The following is a 25488-nucleotide window of genomic DNA, read 5'->3' as shown; positions in this document are numbered from 1 at the left end:
TAAATAACAAACTGTGATTGTTAATATCTACATGAAATACACATAAATATCTATATATACACCTACATATATATGTAGACATGTTTCAATAAAGCAAGATGAGGAATAGTTAGGTAAGTCATTGTTGTTAACTATGAAAATTACCGAGAAGCGACGGGATGCTCGTCGTCGAACCGGTCGCGGACGTTTTATTACTGATCTGCGTAGATTGCTCTCCGGAAGCAGAGGTTTCACCATCCACGATGCTGCCCTCGCCCTCCAGCATAGAGGCCTCGCTTGGATATTCGAAGGTACGCGTCGCCATATCATCAAATTGTATTCGATGCTGAAACGAACACGGATATATTAGTATAAAACGATCTTATAGTAATTTGAATGACGTTTAATTAAATCAACCAAAAAACAATTTCGATTAATTTCCAATTGATCATTTAACACGTTGAATACCGCAGAAACCACTTATCGCTCATATTCAGTCTTTCTATTCAGGTTATTTTATTTATTTTAATTTGTGGAACATGATCATGAAATGCTTCATAATATTCATCGGTTAATGCACAATTTTCATGTATAATGCAATTATCATAACGTGAGTCATCGATGGATCATGTGGCATTTCCGGCTCACAAGAGAGCTCATATCTACTATTATCTTCAAGTTATCAATCGTCTTTTTATTTTCAATTATTGTTTCTTGTTGCTATACGACGCCAGTCTCATAATTCTTTCACATAAGATATAAATAACAAATAAGGAGAGCAAAAATGATATCAATCAGTTATCTGGTTTCAACATATACAATAAAAGTTTATATAAATTGTGCTTTTTCAATAAACAATATGAAATTACAAGAAAAAAAATTTTCAAGCGATATATATATATGACGAATAATTTTGAAATCTAACGTTTAAGAAACATTGCGAATACATATTCCGAGAAAAATCAATTTTAAGTAATAGCTATAAATATAACTACTGGTTTACGTAATCAATGAGGAAGAAATTGGTGTATTGTAAAAATACTAACGTTTTGTGAAGATTGTCCAGATAAATCTCATTTTTGCTTATCTTGTTCTAATACTAAACATCATTTTATATCATTTATATTTTAGTTTTATAACTGTAAAATAATATTAATCAAATTAAAATAAATTAATTAAAAAGTAAATAATAAAATTAATCAAATTAATAATACGTTTCATGCTGGTCTATTTTACATAGCTTTATGAATATCATAACTATGTTTTTTAATCGTTCGCGATGAATGCAATAATGTGAACCCATAAAATGCTCACGCGACTTCGATAGAAAATCACCGTGAAAATAGATCGGCATTCAACATATTGATTCTAGGACTGATTAAATTATTAATTAAATCTGCAAATGTGTTCTTTCTTTTCTTTTTTTTTTTAATTTATTTAGATCGTGTTTTTCGTAAAAATCCTCGAAAAAGCAATGTCTAATATTTCATATTGATCCATCGAAATTTGTTAACAATATTTTTTAACGTACTGACGTTAAGAAAAAGACTCAACTTGCTTCGTATGGATTATAAAAAAGAATGAAAAGTAATTACAAAACAAACAAAAGCAACGGCATTAACACAGACTGGCGTGGAATAACAGTAACCGGTCACACTCGTTGATTTTTCGAGCGCAGAAGCGAGAAGACATTGGTGTTCTGAGAATTTTTTTTCGATAAGGTCGTACAAAAGATCAGAAAGAACATTTCGGATTTGTTTTCTTATTAACAAATCAAAAGTGATAAGTAAGAACACCTTTTTATCTCGATAAATTCGATCACAATCTAAAATGATCTATCTTCATTTATTATCACGAGTACAAACCGGGTTTTGTTATATAGATATGGCAATAACAGTACCTATCTACAATTATTTCAACTACGACTTGACTGCTTGCTTTAGTTAATTATATCTACGCCTTGAACGTTCTCTTTTCTTATAATATTTTGCGAATAATTGATGTTAAAAATTATGATGAATCAATTAACGTTCACGTATCCGGGATTCAAAATGTATAATTTATTTTTAGGTATAGTCTATACCTAAAATATAGAGATATATAATATTATACTTGAAATATGAAACACTTGAAGGTGAACAATTGAATTTATCACGTAGCTTATGCGTATGTATTATTGATATGATAACTATGATCTGTTGTTTGTAATTTCTCAAAAATTGGAACTTTTGAAAATCGATGAATGTATAATTGTTCTTTATGATTCGATGGAAAGTTTAGGCTATTTAACTCGTGGAAATATTAGCTATAAAAAAGGCTATAAGACTTTAAACGAGTGAAAGAGAATTAGAAAGAGAAAGAGAAAGAGAAAGAGAAAGAGAAAGAGAAAGAGAGAGAGAGAAAAGAGGAAATTGTGAAGTTGGTCACACTAGAGATGCACATAGATGACACGACGTTAGCATGCTTTCTACAAATCCAGCGGCCTGAGTTTGGAACTCGGCCGCAGAAAAAAAATTTTATTTCGTAAATTCCAGCTGTCCTCGGTCTTCTATCGCTTGGATTGTATCTTAAGGACATTCTTGAACTTTCCCAAATGATCGACGATACAATATTTTAATCTTAGCCGTTCGTTATGTTTACTGAGAGAATATAATAATTAAAATATGAAATCATTTAAAAAAAATATATCTAATTAAGATTAATTTTGTAATGAGTTATTCGTATACGAAAAATAATATTTAAAACAATTAGAACGTTAAGTAATTTTCGAGATACATAGACGTATACTTAATTTGAATTAAGCCTGTCTAAATATTAATCCTGTCATAATATATGTTTCTAGAAACTCTTATGAAAGTAGAAATAGTTATGAATTATGTTCATAAACATTTGTAAAATTGTAGTGAAAACGATTCTAAAAAAAAAAAAAAGAGAGAGAGAGAGAAGAGGGGTAAGTGATGGCTAATCGTAAGTTACTACCTACTTTCTTTTTGCTAAAACGTGAAAATGGCATTGTCAATAAGTTAGATGAGGCTATTGGTCATTGACAAACATTAATATGGAAAGTTCCCATTCTCTGATGCTCCTTTTACATCATGTTTCGTACGATGGATGACAAATCGTTTCTCTAACGAAAGTGCGCATAATATAAATGTTTGGCTTGTGAATTGTTTAACTTCGTTCGCAAGACGCATACAGGAGATATAACGAGTATGTATAACACATACTCTTTGCAACGTGACGAATGTGTTACGTGACTTCGTCGCATCGTTCGACATAAGAACAACTTAATACGAATTAAAGTTAGGTACTTCGTAAGAATTCTTATGAGTATTCACGATTATCTAATATCTAACTTTGATGTAGAAAAAAAGAATCACGATAAAAAATTATTGATTTTGTTTTTCTAATATTTTATATTCTGTCTCTCCAAATTATTCCAACGACATCTGATAATAAAAGTTACACATATATTTTATAAATATTTAAGTACTTGATTTCTGATCCACTTTAATATTTAATTATTAGATTGTTAGATTATTTAGATCGTTTGATAGATAAGAATTTTGTAGAATTTATCTTTCTCGGAATTATCGAAAAGTCATTAAAAAATACATCCGCCTTTTATATAAGGGAAAAGTCCAACAGTTGTTATTCAGCAAAGAAACGAGTAGAACGAGTTAGTGGAGACAAATTCGCAGTCGAAACGACTGAATCGCAAAGCTTAAGCCGGAGATACTTCGAGCGTCTGCTTTTATTAGGACATAACGGATGCGTCTACATCCAGTTTTTATCATAGCAGCCGACCTTTACGTACTCGCGTATAACACCGTAATAGTAAAATGAGATACGTACTACTGTTATGGCAGTCACGGCTTGTTACCAAAAACGATCGATGCAAGGATTTCTTTTTTTTTTTTTCTAACAAATCTTTACTCTTTCTTTCTCATTCTTATTCATCATTTATCTTAATCGAATTATCGATGATAAGGATCATTTATTTCTGAAGTATTTTATTTTTAAAAACAATCGATGTTGAAACTTATTTATTTAAAAAATTTCCAATTATTTAAAACGTTACTGTAATAAATATAAATATCGGTTGTTGATTACACTACAGTACGTAAAAGTTTAAAGTGAAGTTAAGAATTAGGTGTTATTATTAAATGTATACAAAAAAAAAGGTTATAATAGATAGATCTGATCAGGAATGTAATATTATGTAAATGCACATGGAAGAAAAAGACAATAAATCTTCTTATGTCAAACTTTGTTCTTCCGAGATCACGATCTTACGATTACAAACATGTAATATCTTATCTGTGCAACGTTAATAAGTGTACACATTCGGTTTCTTCTTTCCATTGTCCATGAAAACAGAGTGGAGAGCAAAGTGAGAGAAAGAGAGCGAGGAAGATAACAATTTCCTTTCTCGCAGAGATAAAGTTTTGCGTCGCTGAATTCAGGCAAAGCTTTTGCCAACGTTAATTGTCATTATTCTTTATTTTTTTTTTCTTTATATATATGTATATATATATATATATATATATATATATATATATGAAGAAAAAAAAATCTAACAAAAAGTGCAAATTTTCAACAGACAGTTCCGTCTTGTCCTTTTGCAACGTGTGAGAATTCTCGCGAAATGACAAACCGGGTTAGGGAGACAACAAACGGTTATTTGTTTAAATACCGTGAATAAGGCCGACGGTGAGTGCTTATCGATGTAACGACCGGCTAGAATCACAAAACCACAATTACCACTCCGGTTACCGCGAACGAAAGTTGAAACTTTTCTTTCAAGAATCGAGCACTTACTCGTTACACAAAAATTGACCACCCGTCTCATTATTTATTTTTTCTTTTTCCTATTTTCAACGATTATATATCTTAACGTATGATGCACGAATTTTACAACATACCAATAACCGATGTTACTACCATCTTACTAGTGACGTTACGTCCTACTTTTTATGTGGAAAGTTGATTCGAGCGATGATCAAACGTAAAATTTCGGTAATTCTCGCTGTATTGGTTATAGTAAATTAATTTTTAGAAAGTGGATTTAAGTTAATAACAAAAACAAATAGTTAGACTATTCCTCGAATAATTATTAAATCTATAGAAAGTATTCAAACAGATCGATATTCAAGAAAGATTCATTCGTCTATTGATTGCAATATTGTATCGAACGGATAAATTTTATAGACCTGTCGGATATTTAATAATCGTTTTGACTCGTTAGAAACGCGTTGTCACGATCGAATAAGACTATTAGTACCGTTATTACGTGAATCCTATACACTTCATACATATGTATGTACTTACACGCATGCTACGCGTCTCTACGCATTTCTCTGATTTGCATACACGTGAGACGACCTAGCCGTAAGCAATGCATAACAGTAATGACTAGAAAAAAGAGAAAATAGACATGATAAAGAGAAGGAATAAAGATGCGAGAGAGAAGCGATTACATCTTGATACGCATGTACATATGTACGTACAGGTGCATAACCGACTGCTATGCACCAGTGCATTCTCTCGTACATTGTCGAAACACGTTACTCACGAAGAGAATTATTTTTAGATCATTTTGTAGAATTTATTGCAATCACGTTCTTTGTCTTCTCAATTTCATGTGTAACTTTTGCAACGTTCTTCTTACTGTACAAAAAAAAAAAAAAAACGGAGAGAAAACAGAAAAAGAAAAAAAAAAAACAAGAAAAAAATGATCGTTTGCTCATTCGAATATTTGCTTATTACGGGAAACAAAAGTAGGTCGATGAAATTGTAGAACAACTGATCACAGTAATAAAAATTTAGGAACACGCAATCGTTCTCATTTATAAACGAAGGAGGTAAAAATAAATACTTTTTTGATTATCCATGATGGTGTATTTTGTAATGGAGAAAAAAAAAGAAGAAAAAGATATTCATTATAATTTTGATTTTTGAAGCGTTAAAAAATAATAATATACGAGTAATTTCTAATAGTCAATGTAGATCCTAAATCGTCATAGTAACACGCGTAATGTTAATGTACGTTGAATTCAACGGGAAAAATTGTACTTTGTTTCAAATTCCGACGATTATCAAGCCTAGTGGTAACGATAATGATGCGTTAGAAACACGAAGAGAACAATACTATCTTTTGTCAACGGGAAACGGCGATTATGCAATGTTCATTCGCCATTGCCATAATTATTTCGTTATACTCTTCTAGCACGAACCTTTGTCTCCCATTCGTTCTAATTTTTTCTAATTTTATCACGATGTCTTTCTCAAAACGAGTTAAATGTTACAAAAAGAAAAAAAAAAAGACAAGAAAAACAAAAAGAACTTGTCACAAAAAAGAAACTCTAATATGTTATACAAGTCGCGAATAACAGCTTGTAAGATAAGTCTACAATGACAAGCAACGTAAATACGATTCGAGTCGTGACAATGTTATTAGTTAATATTTTACGAGTCATATACAATGCGAGATATGAAAATAATTTTGCACAATTTCAATAAATATTAAAATAATTTGCGCAATAATAGAACATGAACGACGATAAGAAGATAGAAAGTAAAAAGGATTTTAATGTAAGATCGAACGAAAATAAAAAAAAGATACAAACAAGCTCAAAAAATGTCAGTCGGTCGAGTATTCGATGTCACTCGGTGTTGAATTCAGAAACCACAGCCTTGAGAAGTTCGACATGTACATATATGTAAACATATCAGTGAAGGTGTATCAATAAATGACGCGTTTCATGATCCTTCACGTGTACACATTATCGGGGGATTATATACGTAATAACATTTGTATATAAGGTATTGGTAAAAGTGTTATACTGAATATAATTGTAAATGATAAAAGAACAGAGAAAGTATTTAACATTCGTGTGAATAATAATAGACATAATACGGCTTATAAATCAAATTCAATTCATAAGCTAACATTCCGTCAAATTAATCTAATCTGATCATATGTTTCACCAAATGTTTATCAAAAAAAAAATTTGTTTGAATAGACGGTATTTTATCAATAAACCGTGAAATGTGAACTTTTACTTTTTTGAAACTCCCCGTATGATCATTCTCGAGTACGTCTTGTTACGTTACGTTGGCAAACAGAACGTTGACACTTTTTTTTCCAATCGTCACGACAGGAATTGCTAATTATGTGCTCGCGATGTCGTTACGCTAATGACGAATAATATATCGTACGAATTATCGTTGTTCGCCAACGAATGACCTTGACAAATATATTACGAGAGTTTGCGATTCGTCTTATTACGAAATATCGTGAGCGATTCGAGGTAAACGCACGCTCACTTTTCGTTACGAAGCATTACATGCTTCGTTATACGCTCTCGCCGATGTTTATGGTTTTTTTTTTTTTCTATTGTAGCAAACGTCAGTTATTCTGATATGAGCCGGTGATTACGAAAGTAGCTACATGTGTGGCTTAAATCACCCACGCACGCATACACGCGCACATTTTTTTTTATTATTTAATATAAATCGACGTAACACAAAATAAATGGTTAGTTAATATTTATAAATTTATTTTTTAATATTTATAAATTTTTAATTTAAATCGCTTTCATGATCATTGGTACATATGTAATTTTGCAATCACTTTCCTGGTTTCTAGCGAACCTTTTCACTCTATCCTATAGAACTAGATCTAGTCGAGATAGGCGGAGGTTTATTGTCCGATGTCTTAGCTTCGAGCTACGCATATCACCGATAAAACGATTGTTCCCGAGGTGAAACTTACCTATGATAATATAAGACGCACGATGCTAATGCGCAAAGTGGATCGTAAAACACGAATTATCTACTATACGTTGGCGTATAGACCACTCTCTTTATTTCTCGGGGAAAAAAGAAGAAAAAGAAGAAAAAGAAAAAAGGGGAACCCACTCTATGCAGCTACTTGTTCCAACATGTGCAATTTTGTATCGTTAAAACGTAATAATATCTTCTCTGACAAGAAGCATTACGTTCGTGCACTTATAATGGTCACTGTAAATAAATTGAGAAAAAGAGAGAGGGAAAAGAGAAAAAGAGAAAGAGAAACGATCGTTTTCGATGTTTTATTAGAAAATCGTTTGATTTTACGTTCAATAAATCTATCTTTTCTCTTTCTTTTCTTTTCTACGATGTTACCAGCAAATGTTATTAGAAAATTATGTACGAGCAAGCATAACCCGTTTTTATCTTTCTCTTAGGCGCAACGCGAGCTTCCTTAAACGTCGAGAACGTAAAATTGACGCCATTTTCTTCGATGTATCAAGCCAACTTTCTAATCCTTTCAGAAAAATACAAATTTTTATATATGTACGTACAGCTTTCGTGTACGACAATGATAAAGCGAGTTCTTGTTATCTTTAAATTGGACAATATGGTAAAAGAGAAAAAATAATCAGAGACAGAGACAGAGACAGAGAGAGAAAGATAGAGATAGAGATAAAGAGAGAGAGATACCATGACGAACAAGTTATCGATACGTTCCCATCAATTTTATACATAGGCTATCGTGATCGGTGAAGGAAATCGAGCGAAAATACGATCCTTCAAGGAACCATTGATCCAGCAAATATAGATTCAAAAGTAACAAAAGAAAGAGAAACACGGAACTATGGATAGAATGAGAACAAAGGATTACTATCATCGACGTTTGTACAACGAAGAAAACCGATCGCAGATCGTTTTGTATCTATGTTTTATAATAAAAGATATCTTCTTACCATATTCTTTCTGCTTTTTCTCTTTTATTATCTGTCTTTAACGTGTATCTTATATTATTGATTTGTTATCGACTATGAAAAAAAAAAAGAAGAAAAAGAAAGAAAAGAAAGAAAAAGAAAGAACGAATATTTTTTATACAAGTGACAAAATCTAAATTTTCCTGCGAACTAGAGAATAGATTTTTTTGGATTAATTAAAGCTCACCTTGTGATTTCTTGGTGTTCTCGATAGATTGCTCCGACCATTGATTAGAATATTGTCATTGAGAAAGGATACATCGCAAGGTGACGGTGGTCCACCCGAAAGTTCCCATTCGGAATCGTCGGTCGTTGAAGCATCCAAAGTTGCGTCGAGCACTATGATGCCACCGTCTCCAACCTGAAAAAAAGGAAGAAAGGAAATCAGAACGAGAGACGCTTGGAATCCGGTGAGGCGACTCTCGAGTCAACTCAGAGGTTTTGTATTACGATATAATATATATATATATATATATATATATATATATATATATATATATATATATATAAAGAGAGTTCCGTCATCAGTTTCATGGTTGGTTTTTATGGAAAGTTCTTATTGTTAATTAAATACAACTGATTGATTTTTCTTTTATTAAATAATAAATGATAGTTTTTTTTTTGTATGCAGTTCTAAGATGTAATTAAATATGCTGAATGAAAAAGCGTAGATCGGTTCATTTTATCAAGTGGAAGAAAATTAATTTCTCCTTTTTCTTTACATATGTATTATATATACGTGTATGTGTATTTATTTTTTATACTATTCGCTAAATATATTTAATTAATATTAACATATTACTGTTAACAAGATCATCGATTAAACAATATACATAATATATATGTATATAGAAAAATTCAGCATATATATAATTTATAATCGAGCATGAAAGTAAAGGAGAATATATAATAATTGCGTGACCGTTCACATTAATAGCATTATTGCGGAACTTGAATTGAATTTTATTATCGATAACTTACATTATCAAATGATTATCTAATTTTTTCCGTAAATGGATTAAATATACTCTACCAGTGTTCTAATCGCACGACTTCGCGTGTTACTTTTATCCACCTTGCAAACATTGACACGTATCGCTGACGATAATGAAAAGTTTAATCTCGAGTATGATTTCTTATAACTTTCTCTCTAAAAAAAAAGAAAAAAAAAAGAAAAAAAAGAAGAAAAAAATTCAATGATTTCATTGGAGTGAAAGAAAGAGAGAGAGATTCAGCGATTTCGATTTTTCGATGAATGGAACATCCTGTCGAGTCAAAAAAAGAACGATCTTCGAAAGGCTGCACGCAAACGAAGGCTTAAACGTTCTTTCAAAGGTTCTTTTCTTCCATTGAAAAGAAGAAACCGAAAAAAAATATTCGCGTAATTTCACTAATAGATGCCGTGAGAGTCCTACGAGCTCGTGTAGCATCGCGTCGGCCATGATACTCTCGATTTTATACTTTCCTTTCTTCGGAACGGAAACGGTTATGATGTTTTACGTGATGACTCGCTTGATTCTTTGCTCGTCAAAAATTTCTTTCGAATGACATTAAATTTCGTTCATACAAAGTATACCCTTTATTCGACCTTTTTTCTAATTTTATCCCCAACTGAAAATTAAATTTTATATGATATAAATTAATACGAAATGTTTAATTTTGCAATTATTAAAAAAAAATTAATTTTTTAACTATTTTTAATCAATTCTGAATTCGTTTTTGACGTTTCAATACGGTCACAAGTTTTTCTTTTCTTTTTTTTCTGTACATAAATACTCCATACTCGGTTTTCTTTATAATAAAGCAAAGCAGGAAGAGTTTCTCTTCGATTCGAAAGTGTCGGCAGAAAAGCATGGATCTTAACGGCGCTTATGTGAAATCGATCGAATCACCGAGGCGCATACCGTCATGACGAGGACGTTATCGATTTCCGGTCCACTTCCGGAGTCGTTCGAATCAGAAATCGCACGAGAATTTCGTTTCGAAAGCGATCCTTCCGTTCCGTTTCGCCTATAATTCAACGTAAATTCTTCAATTATTCCAGAGAATATTTGGTTTTGTTGATACAGTATCGTTTCGGAAAGAGTACAAAAAATGGTTCCTCGTCACGCGTCGTAACACTGAGAACTACGTTAACGGACGAGCAACGATGGAGGTCGTATTCGAGCTAGCAACGTAACATCTGCGCTGAAACTCAGTTCAAGGATGCAAATACAATATGTGTGGTACCAAAAATAAGTAAACATATGTTTCTGACGAGAGAATATTTTTTTTTCTAGAACTTGAAATAAGCTATTATACCAACGATAATAGCCAATGTCAGGGCAAAGACTCTCTATTGTTTTTCATGTATTGTTCGCAAATTTGTCTTATTTATTAACTTAACATTATTACACCGAATTTATTAGAACACGATTTAAGAGTTACAAAAATAAATAAACATTTTTAATCTTAACTTACATTCTGTTGAAATGTATTTTATATCAAATGTATTTTAAAGCATATTTTTTAATTTGTTAATACCTGCTTAACATTCGCGTATTATTTTTAAAATTAATACGATAAAATGTCTAAAAAATATTTAACGAATGAAGAGAGAGGAAAAATAATTAAAATAAAAAATGAAGGATATATCTACCGAAAAATTACTTCTTTAATAAAACGCCGCTAGCCATTTTTAAAATAATTGATACTGATAAAACTGATGAAAGAATTTCAACTGTACCAAATCATGGGTTGTTCAAAAGTTACTAACGTTGATAAAATAATAATTAATATTTCTTCATCAAATTTATTTCTATCTATACCCAAAATTCATTCAAAATTGTTAAGTGAAGGTTCAAATATACGATCTATCCAAACGGTTTGTTGTCCATTGCACGTTTAGAGAAATATAGTTGTAAGAAAACTATATAAATAAAAAATATTTTGAAAAATGAATGGAATTTTACCGCATCCATTTTGAAAAGATATCATCTGAACCGATGAATCTATGATTAGATTAAAAAATATTGCTATGAACGAGTGTATATCTGAAGAAAACAAAATAAACATTCATTTCAACGATGTGCTAAACCAATATAAAGCAAAAATTGTTAGCAAATATTTACGACAGAGTGTAATAAAAATTTTAGAATGAGAACTTTACAAATCCTCAATCTTTCACCAATAGAAAACATATGGGCTATTGTAATGCGGGTATATGTGGGTGTTTTCTAATGCGAATATACTTTTAAACATATTAAGATTAAAAAATTTGACATCACATATATACACACACAAAAAGTTCTTTGATACAAACTGAAGTTGAACCTCTTTACATTCGTTTTTACATCAATATCGAATTGTATTAAATTTGTCGATAATTTCAAAAAAATTCTATTGATCTTAAACAATGTTATTAAGTATTTTTTAAAGAACGTAAGAATACTTTGAAGAGTAATCGTATGAATAGTTGTAATATGAAGAAAAAACAAAAAATATTGAGGTATCAAGTGAAAAACATAAATGAAAAACATAAGTGTGAAGGTAATGTAACGATATAGGAAAAGAGTTCTCGAAGGAGAGATAGTTAAAGGAGCGGCAATGAACCTGAGTATAGGGTCCCTGACTTCATGAGAAATTCCCAGGATGTTTCTTTCCATTATTCCGAGCGTAAGGAGGTATCACTCTGTTGTAGGTAGACCTTGAACCCTCGGAGAGTCCAACAACGAAGACATTTGCTTAACGATCGCATGTGAATATATATCTGAACAAATACATGTCCCCTTACACATTTTTCTGTTCCTTTCTATCTTTTACGTTTATATAAACACATACGTTAGCATAACTAAACGTAGGAATATAAAAAAAAATTGCTACTACGAATTTACATACTCGTGCATCATACAACGTGGATATTATGTAAATATAAAAGATTTTTAAATAATTATTCAGTCCATTCTCTTTTTTCCTTTCCTCCACTTCTTCACCCCTTTTTCTTGAATGATACTTATTTTCGAGTTGTGAGGTAAACCATTCAAACAAGCAAACGATCTTACTTTTGAATTGATTGATCACTAATCTTTTAAACTACCTTACAATCTCCTTTTCTTTTCTATTTCTTGCACAAAGTAATCAGTAGAACGATTAACGTTCAGAATTGAGTTTCTTAGCCATATTATTATGAAATTAAGAAATGATGTTTCACGAAGAACATATATACTTTTATGACGAACAAATAAACGAAATGTTATTTTTTGATTGAAAATGACGATTACACAGATTAGATAATTGTATAGATTATTAACATACTTATGGTTACTTTATATATCCTCGTAACTTAGGAGAAAGGTAACTAATAAAAATAATCTTTTTCTCGATTCTCATTAATGTGATTGAACAAAAAATTATTGAATACTCGGTTGAGTATCGAAGAAGATGGATAGGTTTTTATGTTTCTAGAAATACATCTGTATCTATAATCCATCAAATTAATAGCTTTCACAAACATCTTTAATTGATGTATAATAGATAATCATCGATTGGCTTCATACAAAATAGAAAAGTTCAAATCTCCAAAGAGACAGAGAGAGAGAGAGAAAGAGAGAGAGAGAGAGATCGTTGACTGCTCGAAGCTCTTCCTGGATCGCGACCGGTTCCACGTATGCAGGAAACGTCTATTTGTGTCATCTCGAGCGTCGAAGCGACGCGAATGCGAAATACTCGGAGGGAAGCCTACCGTATCGAGATCGCTCTTCCCCTCGTTCAAAAATATAATCGCAATCCCCGGTAAACTTCTACGATTCAAGGATTTCAAAGATTATCGTTATCGAAAATATATAACGTTCGATAATATTTTTTTTTTCTTTTTAAATTTAACATTTATTTTCAGACGTGAGATAGTTTCAAGTACTTACTTGATAAGAATCGATTGATACACGCAACACGTGTCTCTGAATTGTATCGCGATACAAAGTATTTCTTACAGAAATCTGTCATGTTAACAATTTATTGATCGGCCATTATATACGAAAAATAATGGCTTTCGCATCGAATATATTCGTAATTGAATTGAAATTGTTATTAAAAGAAATATTACAATTAATTTACTTCAGAAATCAATGGTAAATCAAATTGATGAATTTAATTGGATCATGTAGAAAAATTAATGATATAAAAATTAAGCAAACGCTCAACACCGTAATAAATAATATTATAATACTGATTTACACAATTTTATACATATAATAATTACATACTCGTGCATAGATATACAAACACGAGTATACTTATGACGATCAACAGTATGTTAATGTAATAATAACACAGATTCGAAAAAAATAAATTTCAAATAAAAAAGTTAAATTCATTAATTATAAATTTTACAATTAACACGATATTTGCAATTTCTTGGGAAATCTTTGGCGAAGGTTACGAGGAAGAAAAATAAGGGGAAAAAAGAAAGAAAAAGAATAAAAAATTTCTGTCGTCTGCCCCACATACCAAAAATTGCAAGCAGCTGATAGGCTTGTGAAAGGATCGTTGGAACGTAATATTCCTTAGAAGGCCGAGTTAAGGAGCGAGGCTGAAAGGCGCTAACGGATCTCCATCGGCTTATCTCTTTCTCTCTCTCACTCTCTCTTCACTTGGTTTAGCCGTTGCTCTAGGACAACCATATACGTGGATTCCGCGTAATATTCGCTGGAATGTCACCGACGAGGGCACACTACTTACTCTTTCGTAGCTTTTTCCATGTTTCATATCACCATTCCTGTAATCTTTATTGGTTTTAATCCTAACTATTTTTTCGTTATTTATTTTACGTCGTCATCAATGATTTGTCCTAACTTTTTTTCGTCGTTTAATTTCATTCTTTTATTCAGTGATGTGCAAACTATTTATACTATTTATATGATCCAACTTCTTGAACAAAAATTCTACGTATGACAATTTTTCTTTTTTTTTTTTTTTTTTACTAATATAACTGAATAAATTGTAAAGATAGTGATGTGAATCGAGCCCATTGCGAATATAGTAAGTTCGGAAATGTGTACCGTGATTATAATTTTTTGTTACTATATATGAATATATGTCGAAAGCATAAACTAAAAATTCACCGAACGTATGTACAAGAGTTTCAACTCTATCGATTGCTTTCGCAAATATAATATAATATATAAATAATATATACATAAAATAACATATACATGTGTGTGTGTGTGTGTGTTAGTTGTTTGTAAAAAGATTAAAAGTAAATACAAATTTTTGTTATGCGTAAAATTGATGAAACTTTCGCTAACCATAATACGCGCGACAATGATTCAATTTATCATTTTCATCGTTATTATAATATTAGTATCGATATAAAAAAATGTATAAACAAATTTAAAAGTAAGGATTTAATGAATATATAATTGAAATATAGTTTATACTACTACATAAGTACAAAATGTTATTTAAAAGACAACGAAATAAATAAGCAACGAATTGAGAACAATCTTTTATGGTTCCTGCCTCGCTCTCTCGCTCCAATGATTTTGTAAGCCAGTGCTCATTCGTAGATCCAACGAAAAATGGAACCAACCTCTTTACCTTCGTCGGTCATTATTCGCGGTCACCACACGATAACGTTTTTATGATCGTTAGATTTCGAGGGAGATATTTTGAACGAAAATTAATACGACTTTATTTTAGTACAAAGAAAACCCGAAAAAAGTGAAAGATATTGATAAAGATAGAAAAATCGATAACGAATCTAAATAAGATTTTTATCCGAAACTAACACAAATTGAATAAGCCACGATTAAAATGTTTAATTATTTTTATAAAAATATAAAACACGAATGAATTTTCATTTACACGATAAATAAATGATAACAAATACTATCTGATAAATAAATGATAACAAATATTATCTGAGTATCGTCAAAGATTGATCGAGGTAACAATCAAGCGAATCGATAAAATTACATTAAGTCGAATGAAATAAAAAGAAAGAAAGAACACGAGTTTAAAGACAAGAGTTCAGATCCTTTCATGTTTCATGCAGAAACGTTGTATCGCATTCCAGCTTGGATCGAAACGACGATCTCGATCGCCAAGAAATACTTAGCAATAGTGGAATACCGTAACGGTTATCGAGAGAAATTGGGTCAAGGATTTCTTCTCTGCGCGTAAATTCAATTACCATAGCCAGAACCACGAGGGAGTCCACCGTAGATCTCTTCGAAATACGTGAAACTCCCCCATGTGTGTATTATAAAGATTAAGACCGAGATTCTATCGAAAGTTCTCTATAGACATATGTATCGCATACATATGTAGATGCATATATATATTATCTTATTCGCTTATGAATTATACAGAAGAAAATATTTTTTACTTCATTTACGAATATCTCCGAATTTGTCAATAACTAAAAAAAGAGAGAGGGAGAGAGAAATGATTTTTTAATTAAACATTTAAATTTAGAACAATTACGAGATCGAAGAATAGGAGAAAAAAATTGTTCGTAATTGACGCATATGGTACGATACCATATATCGGAGTACGTTCTTTCTTTCCATTGCCAGTTCTTAATTTTCAATCGATAACGCACCAGCAGGTGACTCATCGCTAGACGATGATGCACACGACACGCGACGCCACAAGAGGCGTTTCATTTGAGACACATCCTTTTTTTTTTTTTTTTTAATTTGAAAGAGTTGTATATGCATTTATAATATATAAATAAAGTAACATTATTATCTATGAATATATATATTAAATATCTATAATTAATTCTTTCTTTATTAAAGGTGGCCGTAGTCACCCTAACAAATTCTACTTGAATTAATAATTCTAAGTGAACGTAATATATCTTGATATCTTTGCGATAATCAACGCTCTTCTCTGAGGTATATATATTTATTTAATTCGTTCTATATAAAATTATAATTTGAATAAGAAATAAATAATTTGCATAATGCGAGTTATCAGATGTTACTCTCTGCGGTAGTGTTTCAACTTTGCACTTCGTCGTAACGTACGAATAAAAATGAAATTTAATTTTCAATTCTACTTATAAAAACAAGAAAAAAATTGTGTCTATATATGTGTGAGATGTTTTTATAATATGATATAATATATATATTTTGTCAAGGATAAACTTGGTAATTGTAATGATAATAGAGTTGGAAAAAGAAAGAAGTACAACCGATGATAATGCGACAGTCGTGGAAAGACTTTCGTAATTTCCTGCAGTTTTCACAACAACAAACCTGCTGCGTAATAATAATAACACGTTCGGTAGAATAAAATCGAAATCGAGTTTCGTTCCTAACAGAAGAAAAAGTGTGGCTCGCGAACGTACTCTCGATATTCTCGCGCTTCCTTTCCTTTTTCTGTTTAAGATATATTTCTACTTAAACTTAATATGTCAACTTTTAAAAACGATTAACACGCCACGAAACTTCAATTAGAACATCGATAAAAAAAAATACATCACTTATTTTTATTACAAATGTATCACTTGTTTTACTTTTGTAAAAATTCACAAATAAGACTTTTAAATAAAAATGCCAGAAACACTTTTTTTTCTTTAAAGAATATCAAAGAATACAAAATACATTCGTTGTCGTTTGTATAAAATTTAGATCATTCGTAAGATTCATCCGAAACGAAGTAACATAATTTTGACGAAAAATTATATATATATTTAAACGAATCTTTCGAGCAAGTAAAAAACAAGCATATGTATGTGCAGTGCTATCCTTTCGAAGTTCCTTCTCCTACCAAACTCCACCTTCCCTACTATTGTAAGAAGGAAGAAACTACGTCTAATGGTCTACTTTCACTGACGGCGCTTAAAAACTGTTATGAAGGCGTCCGTTTACGAACTCGATGTCGGGGAAAAAAATAATGGAAAAAGGAAAAGATGGGTTAGAAGGGAGAGGAAAAGAGGATATGAGCTCTTATCGAGCGACGCCATCGAAACAGGACGCGACGGTAATATTAGCAACAATAATACAACGACGACGAGTCAAATCCAGATAAAGTTAGCTGACAGTGAACGTCAGTGGGTTCCAATCATCGGTGTCATCGCTTCCATTTAACTCCTTTCGACTTCCTAATTAAGTTTTTTTTTTTTATTTCTTTTTATCGTACCCGGCCAACTTGATAAATTATTATAGTACATCCTTCTGAAGATATAGCCGAGGGAAAAAATTGCAAAAGAAAAGAGATTTTACAGATTAGTACATAACACATGCGCGCGCGTAAATACTATCATAATTAAATTTTTTTTCTATTTTCAACTTTGCAAGTTAATTTGTATATATAATTGCAAGTAAAAAAATATACGGATAGGTTTATCACAAGAAGCATTCGTTTTAATTTCAACACGATAGAAAGATACATAAACGAAACGATAAACGTCGACTACTTTCACTTTTGGATTGTCTGTTATTAATTAAGGGTAAAATATTCTCAACGAATATACTGTCTCTCTCTTTCTTTATTTCTATTTCTTTCTCTCTCTCTCTCTTTCTCAACGTATCGTGACAGCACGAGATTTTGATGAGAGACACGACCAATTCTATACCTACGCACGAGAGTTTAATGCACGCGATTGCATAATTATTATGGAGTTGAGAAGGTTAATTAACGCGCTGCTCGCCGGGATAAATAAGATGTAATCTTGCGTTGTTTAAGTAAAAACATGCTAATACACGTCTTTTTACCAAAGCAAAAAACTCGATTTGTCTCTTGACGATAACAGCCAATCACATTGAACGTCGAATAATAGTCATGCGGTTTCCGCACTTCCATCTATGTTTCTATCGAACGATAATATAACGACTTATTTTCGTTGACTACGTTTAAATTCGTTTTAATTGTTATGTATAATAATTTTAAAATGAACCGATTTTTTTTAACTTATTTTTTTTCATATCTTGATATATTGATACTTGATTACTACGTTTTGTTTTTCATCTATTTCGTGAAATTTTTAATGTAATATTCATTCTTCATCGTAATATTTAAAAAAGAAAAAAGAAAAGGAGAAATACATTAATTTCGTTGTGAAAAAACTTTATAAAGAGAAGAAACTAAAAAGAGAAATAAATTTTCATCGAGTCTGTATTCCCTTGAAATTACAACTCTCTAATTCACAACGAGTTGTCGAGAGAAAAGAAACAACCAAGAAGTGAACCCACAAGTGTTCACATGGCACATAACGGAAGGACGTATACCAATGATAAATAACGACGTAAACTTCTCCCTTCACAATTTTTACATTAAACTTGTCAACGAAAATGTTAAAAATCGAAAGCACTTCTTCCAATCTCAAAAACGCATAGCTATGATATATCGAAAAATTCCGTTTACAAATCTTAAAAATAATCAGGTTCATATATCAAGAAAAATTATTGTACTTACGATTAAAAAAATTAATAAAAAATAAAACAAAAATATGATTAAAAATGAACATTTCTTTTCTTTTTATCTTTGTTTATATTTGAAAAAAAAAAAAAGTAATTACGTGTGAGATAAAAGATCTATCTATAAAAAATAATTCTAGAAGTATCATAAAGATTTCATTTGTCGTTATTATCATCGTATATACTATTAATATCTCTCCTACTCTTTCTTTGCCTCGCTTGAGTTTACACTTACATCAAATATCGCAAATAACTATATCGAAAATTTATCAACATGTAATTTTCATTTTTTTTTGGCCCGCATAATTCATATCGTGTGATACAAACGATTGATTAAAAAAAAAAAAAAAAAAAAACGATTGCCATGAAGAATCTGTACGAAGTTTAAATAAAGCTTGTCTCATGCAACGATAACTAAAAATATCAAGTTATAATCCTATGCATTGAAAGAAACGTTCTATTCGAGTTCCAGCTATAAAAGATCAGAATTTCCTCACTCACTGAGCACGCTTGAAAGAACTTTACCTGCCTGTCTATCTGCCTGCTTGACCTTGCAAAGATACAAAGGATTTCAAAACGACGTAGGTATATATGTGAGCTCGACAAAATCCTTTTTGTTATAAGATATATATATATATATATATATATATATATATATATATATATATATGAGGTATAACGTACGGAGCAGCTGTTAGGGTAAGTTACGTTTCGGTAATTTTTCTGAATCAACGTCAACCGACAAAGCTATTTATATCTACCGATAAAACCATCAAATTCTACATGCGCCATTGACGACAAATTTGCTTTTTTTATCAGCAGATGCAGTATTGTTGATTGACGTCGATTCGACAAAATTATTATTATATATATATATATGAAAGCAAAAATCATTTTCACGAGTTTTCACTTACTATGTAAAATATCGTTCAGTTTCATTTCTCTGAACTTAGTTATTTTACTTAGTTTATTGTGTTTTTGCCGAATTTGATTGTATATGCCGATTATTTTTTCATTTTTATTTAAATATATTTTTAACGACCAGATTGCCATTTTCGTTATACTTTACCTTTTTTTTTTAACGATTCAATAAATGTTAAAAAAAAAAAAAAAACATTTTATCATTATAGAACTGGCGTTGTAAATTAAAAACAATGTGAATCGTTCTGGTCTCGATGCGTGTTCTAGTTTTTGGTTCGTTAAACGGTCGTGTCTTGGTCGGCCGATGGGTTTTCTTCCGGAATTTGATTCGATCAGAGGAAGACCCGTTAGGTCGATTAGATAAGGCAGAATTTCGATAATAAATGTCGATGGAGAAAAGGAGTTATATCGTATGAAATTGTTGGAAAAGTTCGTAGCGATTTTTAGTACAAAATCGAAGGTAAAATGTATAGATAATTTTGTTTTTTTCCTAATATTATTTAATATTTCATATACGCCAAATTTGCTAATTCGATTTAAATCTTAAGAATATTAATATAAAAAATTATTGAAAATCGCTAAGAAACCTTCATACTCTTGATTTTTAATTAAAAAAAAAATCACTTAATATAAATCGCCTCGCAACAGATTATTTAATACGAGTAAGTGAGATTATCTTCATCGATTAATCAACTAACGTATATTTTTAGAAAAAAAAAGAAAAAAAAATCTTCGTTTAAGAATAACAATACTCTTGAACTTTGCATCGTTTCATTCAACTTTCAATGTAACTTAAGTATAAGGAAGAAGGAAAGTGTTTTGATTATATGTGATACTCGTGTATGAATGTATATACTGTCAATAATGTCAATTTATGTTGCTATAATACAATTATTTTTGATTTTTAAAAAGATTTTTACGTAACTATTGTTTCTAGAAGTAAAAATAAATATAAAATAAATATAAAATAAACGTAAACACAAAATATACATAATAATTTGGTACAATTTATTAATTAGAAAACGTTCCTTTGAAACCTAAAAGGAAAAAAAATTAATTAAAAAAATAATTAAAAAATAGTAATAATAAAAAATGTGTTATCACGCGATAAGTAGAAATTAATCATAAAATTGATCGACTTTTATCTAATCGCAAAACAAACGAATCGTACATTCGATCCTCTTTGAATGCATTTGTTTATTTTTATGCCTCGATTGAAAGAAGAAAAGACATTGAACGTTCGATGCAACATATAAACACGATGCACGTTGTATTATGACTTGAATTTATCTAGAGAGGTATTTGCTCTTTCCGGAAAGAACATTTACAAGTATTTAAAACGTAGTCTGATCACATTGGAAATGGAGAATGCACGACATGACAAGTCGTGCCTTGAATCTTGATTCGATTCGTTTCAAATTCTTCGTGCATTAGTCACAACGAATTAAAGCGAGTCGTTCATGATCTACGATCGAAGAAGAAAGTGAAAATATCCTGTGGTCTTATTATAATTATTAATTCATATAACGATCGTCGAAACATTGTGACATCAAAACTTCGACTTAAATGAGTCTCATAATTAAAAAGTTTATACAATACTATCTAAATATTCGTACGAATATAATAAATATTTCCTGTCAAAAATCGGATAATTAAAAAAGATCTTGTACATCTAATATTCAAAATCTATTGCTTCCAAAAAAGTTAAATAATTAAAATTACAATATAGAAGAGAAAAAAAAATACGATATAGAAGAGAATTAGAATATCGAAAATTAAACAATTCATGATAATACAGTCATATTTCCGATTATAGAAATATTTCTTTTGTTTTTAAAGATAAGAAAATTTTTTTGATACAATATTGTAATTTATAAATTAAAATACTGAACGTAATAAATAACATATTATGCAAGTTTGTCCTTAAAAGTTATCTATCATTTGACAAATATTTAAAGTTCAAACGTTGAATGATTCAAATTTAAAACTTATTTGCTTTCTATCAACTTATTTGACATTCTAAATGTACAAAGATAAAGAAAAAGAATTATACAAACCTTTGGCTTCTCGCGTTTCCTTTTGATAATAAGGCCATCGTTCTCTATATAATCAGGAACGTCCTTCCTGTTGCTAAAATTGAAGACCATTGTGTTGTTCTGTTGATTCCAGGGTTTGGCATCCCAAAGACCACCACCACCACCACCACCAGCACCAGCACCAGCACCAGTACCAGCACCAGCACCACCGGTGGAAGTCGACTTCTTAGTTGGCTGTATCTCATCAGCACTCTTCAAACTAACTACAACCTTTGTAGGTTGTTCTATACTTTTAACGCGATTTATAAGATTCTTCTCTAATTCTCGATTGCTTAAATTCTGTTGAGGAAGTTGGGTTTTGGTAGACACAAGTGGTCTTATAATACCAATTTGTTTTTGAGGTGGAGACGATTCACTTTTTGGACATCTTATCGTTTTAGATTCGTTACCCTGAGAATAGGACGTTGTGGTAGAACTGATTAAGCTAGCAGACTTAGGAGGTTTGTTATCAGCCTTCTTCTCTTCAATCTCACCATTGTCCCCATTCTTCTTCTTGTCATCTTTATCTAAAGCCAATCTCTCGCGAAGAAGTTTCGAAGCTATTTCCTGATCCCGAAGAATTCCAACAAAGGATTCATTACTTTTTATATCACAGCTACTAGCCTTTGATATACTTGTTGCTCTTTCCTCGACTTTTCGCCCATTTTGTTTCACACCTGGTAAATAATTCTTCTCCCTGCTGTTGGACTCATCGTTGAACCTGAAACACATTGTTGTACCGGCTTTACCAATATTATCTAAAGCCGAGGAAGAAATTGTTTTCGGCCCGTCCTGTATATCTTTGTTCTTCTCTTCTTCTTCTTCTTCTTCCTCCTCTTCTTCTTCATCTCGATCCACTACTTCTTCTACTACTTCCGGTTCTAGTCTAAGCTCATCGATAGAAAGATCCTTCGAAATGGACGACTCGACGCTTTCATTTTTTTTAGGACTTGGCAACCTCTGTCTCATAGACAAGATCATTTCTTTTTCCACCTGCCTGGTATGTGTTTGCACGAGCTTACCAGTTTCTGTGATCTCTTTAGCCTGGCTGGGTTTACGAATTGGACTGGAACTCTGAAGTAACGGAATATTGACATCCTTGATAGGCGAAGAGGGACTCTGAGCAGCTGGAGAAGAGATCCTAGGTGACAGTAGCGGAGTCAAAGGTGGAGACTTAATACCTATCTCAAGAGTACCAACTTTAGACCTATTTTGAGGTTCTGGACTTGGTGCTGGAGAAAACCTGAGCTTATTAAAGGTAGGCTCTGGCGAAGGTGACGGCGAATGAGACTTTTCGATCTGCTGAAACTTGCTCACTACAGAAGAAACTGATTGTACTATAGGATCGGTAATAACACCATCGAAATGAAACTCCTCATCTTTTTCTATGAGTTCGGCCGTTGGTTTTTGAGGTAAGACGATCTTCTTCGGTGACGAGGAACCAGTGGTACTTGTCCTAGCATTACCATTGACAAAGGGTTTAGGCTGTAGCGGTGGTTTAGGTAGTACCTTCTTTTGATTCTGCGCTTTGAAAGTATCGTTGATCGTCTTGAAGGTCGCTACCTTAGCAGCGACCTCTCCTTTAGGCTTCAACTTTTTCGCCGATCCTTCGAATATGCGCATCGTCGTCTTGACTAGATCGGGTGGAGGCCGTTCGGTTTCTGCCAAAACTGGCTTGATTCTTTTCGGCTTGTTTGCCGCCTTGGGCCGGTCTATCTCGCTCAGTCGACTCTCTATCTTAACGGTGCTCCTGTCGACGAGAACGATGTGATCGTTAATCGGATCCTGTCTCGACGTGATCCTCATGTTAGGATTCGTCTTAGCGAGACCGGAATCATCGATCGAGGACGAACTGGCATTGTACCTGACGAGAGTTTCGACGCTTCTAGCTCTCTTCATCGTTTCGTTACCACGATTAGCATTGCGATACCTATCGCCGCCGGTCTTGCTCGTTTGCCCGGCCACGTTTCTCTTAGCGTACTTCCTACCGGAAACGGTAGTCGCATTCTTTTCGTTCGTCGGTTCGTCCTCTCGATCGAGTAGATCTTCCAGACTAGCAGCGCGTCGAAAACGTTGAACGGTCGCCCGGCTCTTGTTCGTTTCCCTAAGAGCGAGATTGAGATATTTGCTTTTAAGTTTATTCACGATACCAGGACCGTATTGTAGTTCCTCGGAACTGTCGCTCTCGGCGTCGGCTTCGTTCGTCCTCATGCCGACGGTGTTGACGCCGCTCGTCGTGTTACCACTAAGTTCTTCGAATACGTTGTCGCGCGTTCTCCTCGTCCCGAGAACGTTATCTTCGATCTCGTAATCATCTCCACCGTGCTCCATCTTTCGTTCCATGTCCGTGGATCTGATCGAAGCACCACTAGCACCACTACCGTTTACATCCTCCGAATCGGAGCAAAGTGAGAGATCCGCCTCGAGACGCATGTTGCGCGCCACTGAGCCAATTTCGCAGCTATTACCGCCGTGGAGAAGGGTGGCGCCACTAGCGAGCCCCCTGCCGACAAGCGCGGCCATTATAGTAGGGGTAGGGAGGCCGCCCATGCCGCCCCCAGTACCACTAACACTACCACCACTAGCAGCGGCATCAGCGAACACGATAGCAGCAGATTCGTTACTGCCACTACCGAACTTTTCTTCCTCGCACGTTGTCGTTACTGTCGTCGTTTTCGTCGATGATGCGTCTCGTTGTTCCTGACGACAAACTATCGCAACGTCCTCGCGACTCTCCGTCGACGAGAGTTTTGCGCTCGCTCCGTTGCTCGATAGAACTTTATTTTGTTGTCTCCGTCGTTGTATCAGATCCCTTTTCCATTGAGGCACGTTATTATTACCGGCACCATTCGACTCGCCGCCGGCCGACGCGTTGCCGGCGGTAGCCATCTTGAACGACACGCGTTCTCGAACGCGCTCGCGACAGACCTCTCCCTCCCCCCCTCCCTCTCTCTCTCTCTCTCTCTCTCTCTCAAAGTTTACAAACTCACTTTCGCACCGCGACAACGATGGGATTACAAATCTAGAAACACGAGCCGATTCTTCTCCCTCTCGTCTCTCCGCCGCTGTTAAAACTGCTGCTGATGCCGATGCTGCTGCTATTGCTGTTGCGAGCCAATTGCGCGACCGGATTCACCGCTCCCCGAGACAACGCCCGCGAATCGGAGCCTCGCGATCACTGGATAATCGATCGCTTTCGTGGAAAGGCTCCACTTTCGCCGGAAAAAAGGAGGGGAAGACCACCCCACTCCTTTTCGTTACTTGTGGATGAGATCGATCGAAATCGAGAAGCGGCTACTTCCTTTTCTTTCTTTCCTTCCTTCTTTCCTTCTTTCCTTCTAT

At 32.9% G+C, this 25488-nt stretch overlaps 1 protein-coding gene across 2 annotated transcripts in view; it reads right to left on the bottom strand.

The window, feature by feature from the left end:
* The window catches only part of LOC127064167 (uncharacterized), a 28053-nt gene extending 2744 nt beyond the window's left edge, over nucleotides 1-25309 (bottom strand). Inside the window, exons 1-3 of one of the 2 annotated variants that reach the window (XM_050994801.1) lie at nucleotides 22129-25309; nucleotides 8935-9108; nucleotides 145-325 (exon numbers count right to left, since the gene is read on the bottom strand). In XM_050994801.1, the coding sequence (XP_050850758.1) occupies nucleotides 145-325; nucleotides 8935-9108; nucleotides 22129-25035 (3262 nt within the window). In that variant the 5' untranslated portion in view covers nucleotides 25036-25309. Of the gene's footprint in view, nucleotides 1-144; nucleotides 326-8934; nucleotides 9109-20638; nucleotides 21109-22128 lie in introns of those variants that run through there. The other variant, XM_050994802.1, reaches the window with a different exon arrangement.
* Nucleotides 25310-25488: the final 179 nt, after the last annotated feature.

The sequence above is a fragment of the Vespula vulgaris genome, chromosome 5, assembly GCF_905475345.1.
Source record: "Vespula vulgaris chromosome 5, iyVesVulg1.1, whole genome shotgun sequence".
Taxonomy (NCBI): Eukaryota; Metazoa; Arthropoda; class Insecta; order Hymenoptera; family Vespidae; genus Vespula; species Vespula vulgaris.
Note: the sequence above shows the minus strand (reverse complement) of the source record. Positions and strands in the feature narration are given on the sequence as shown.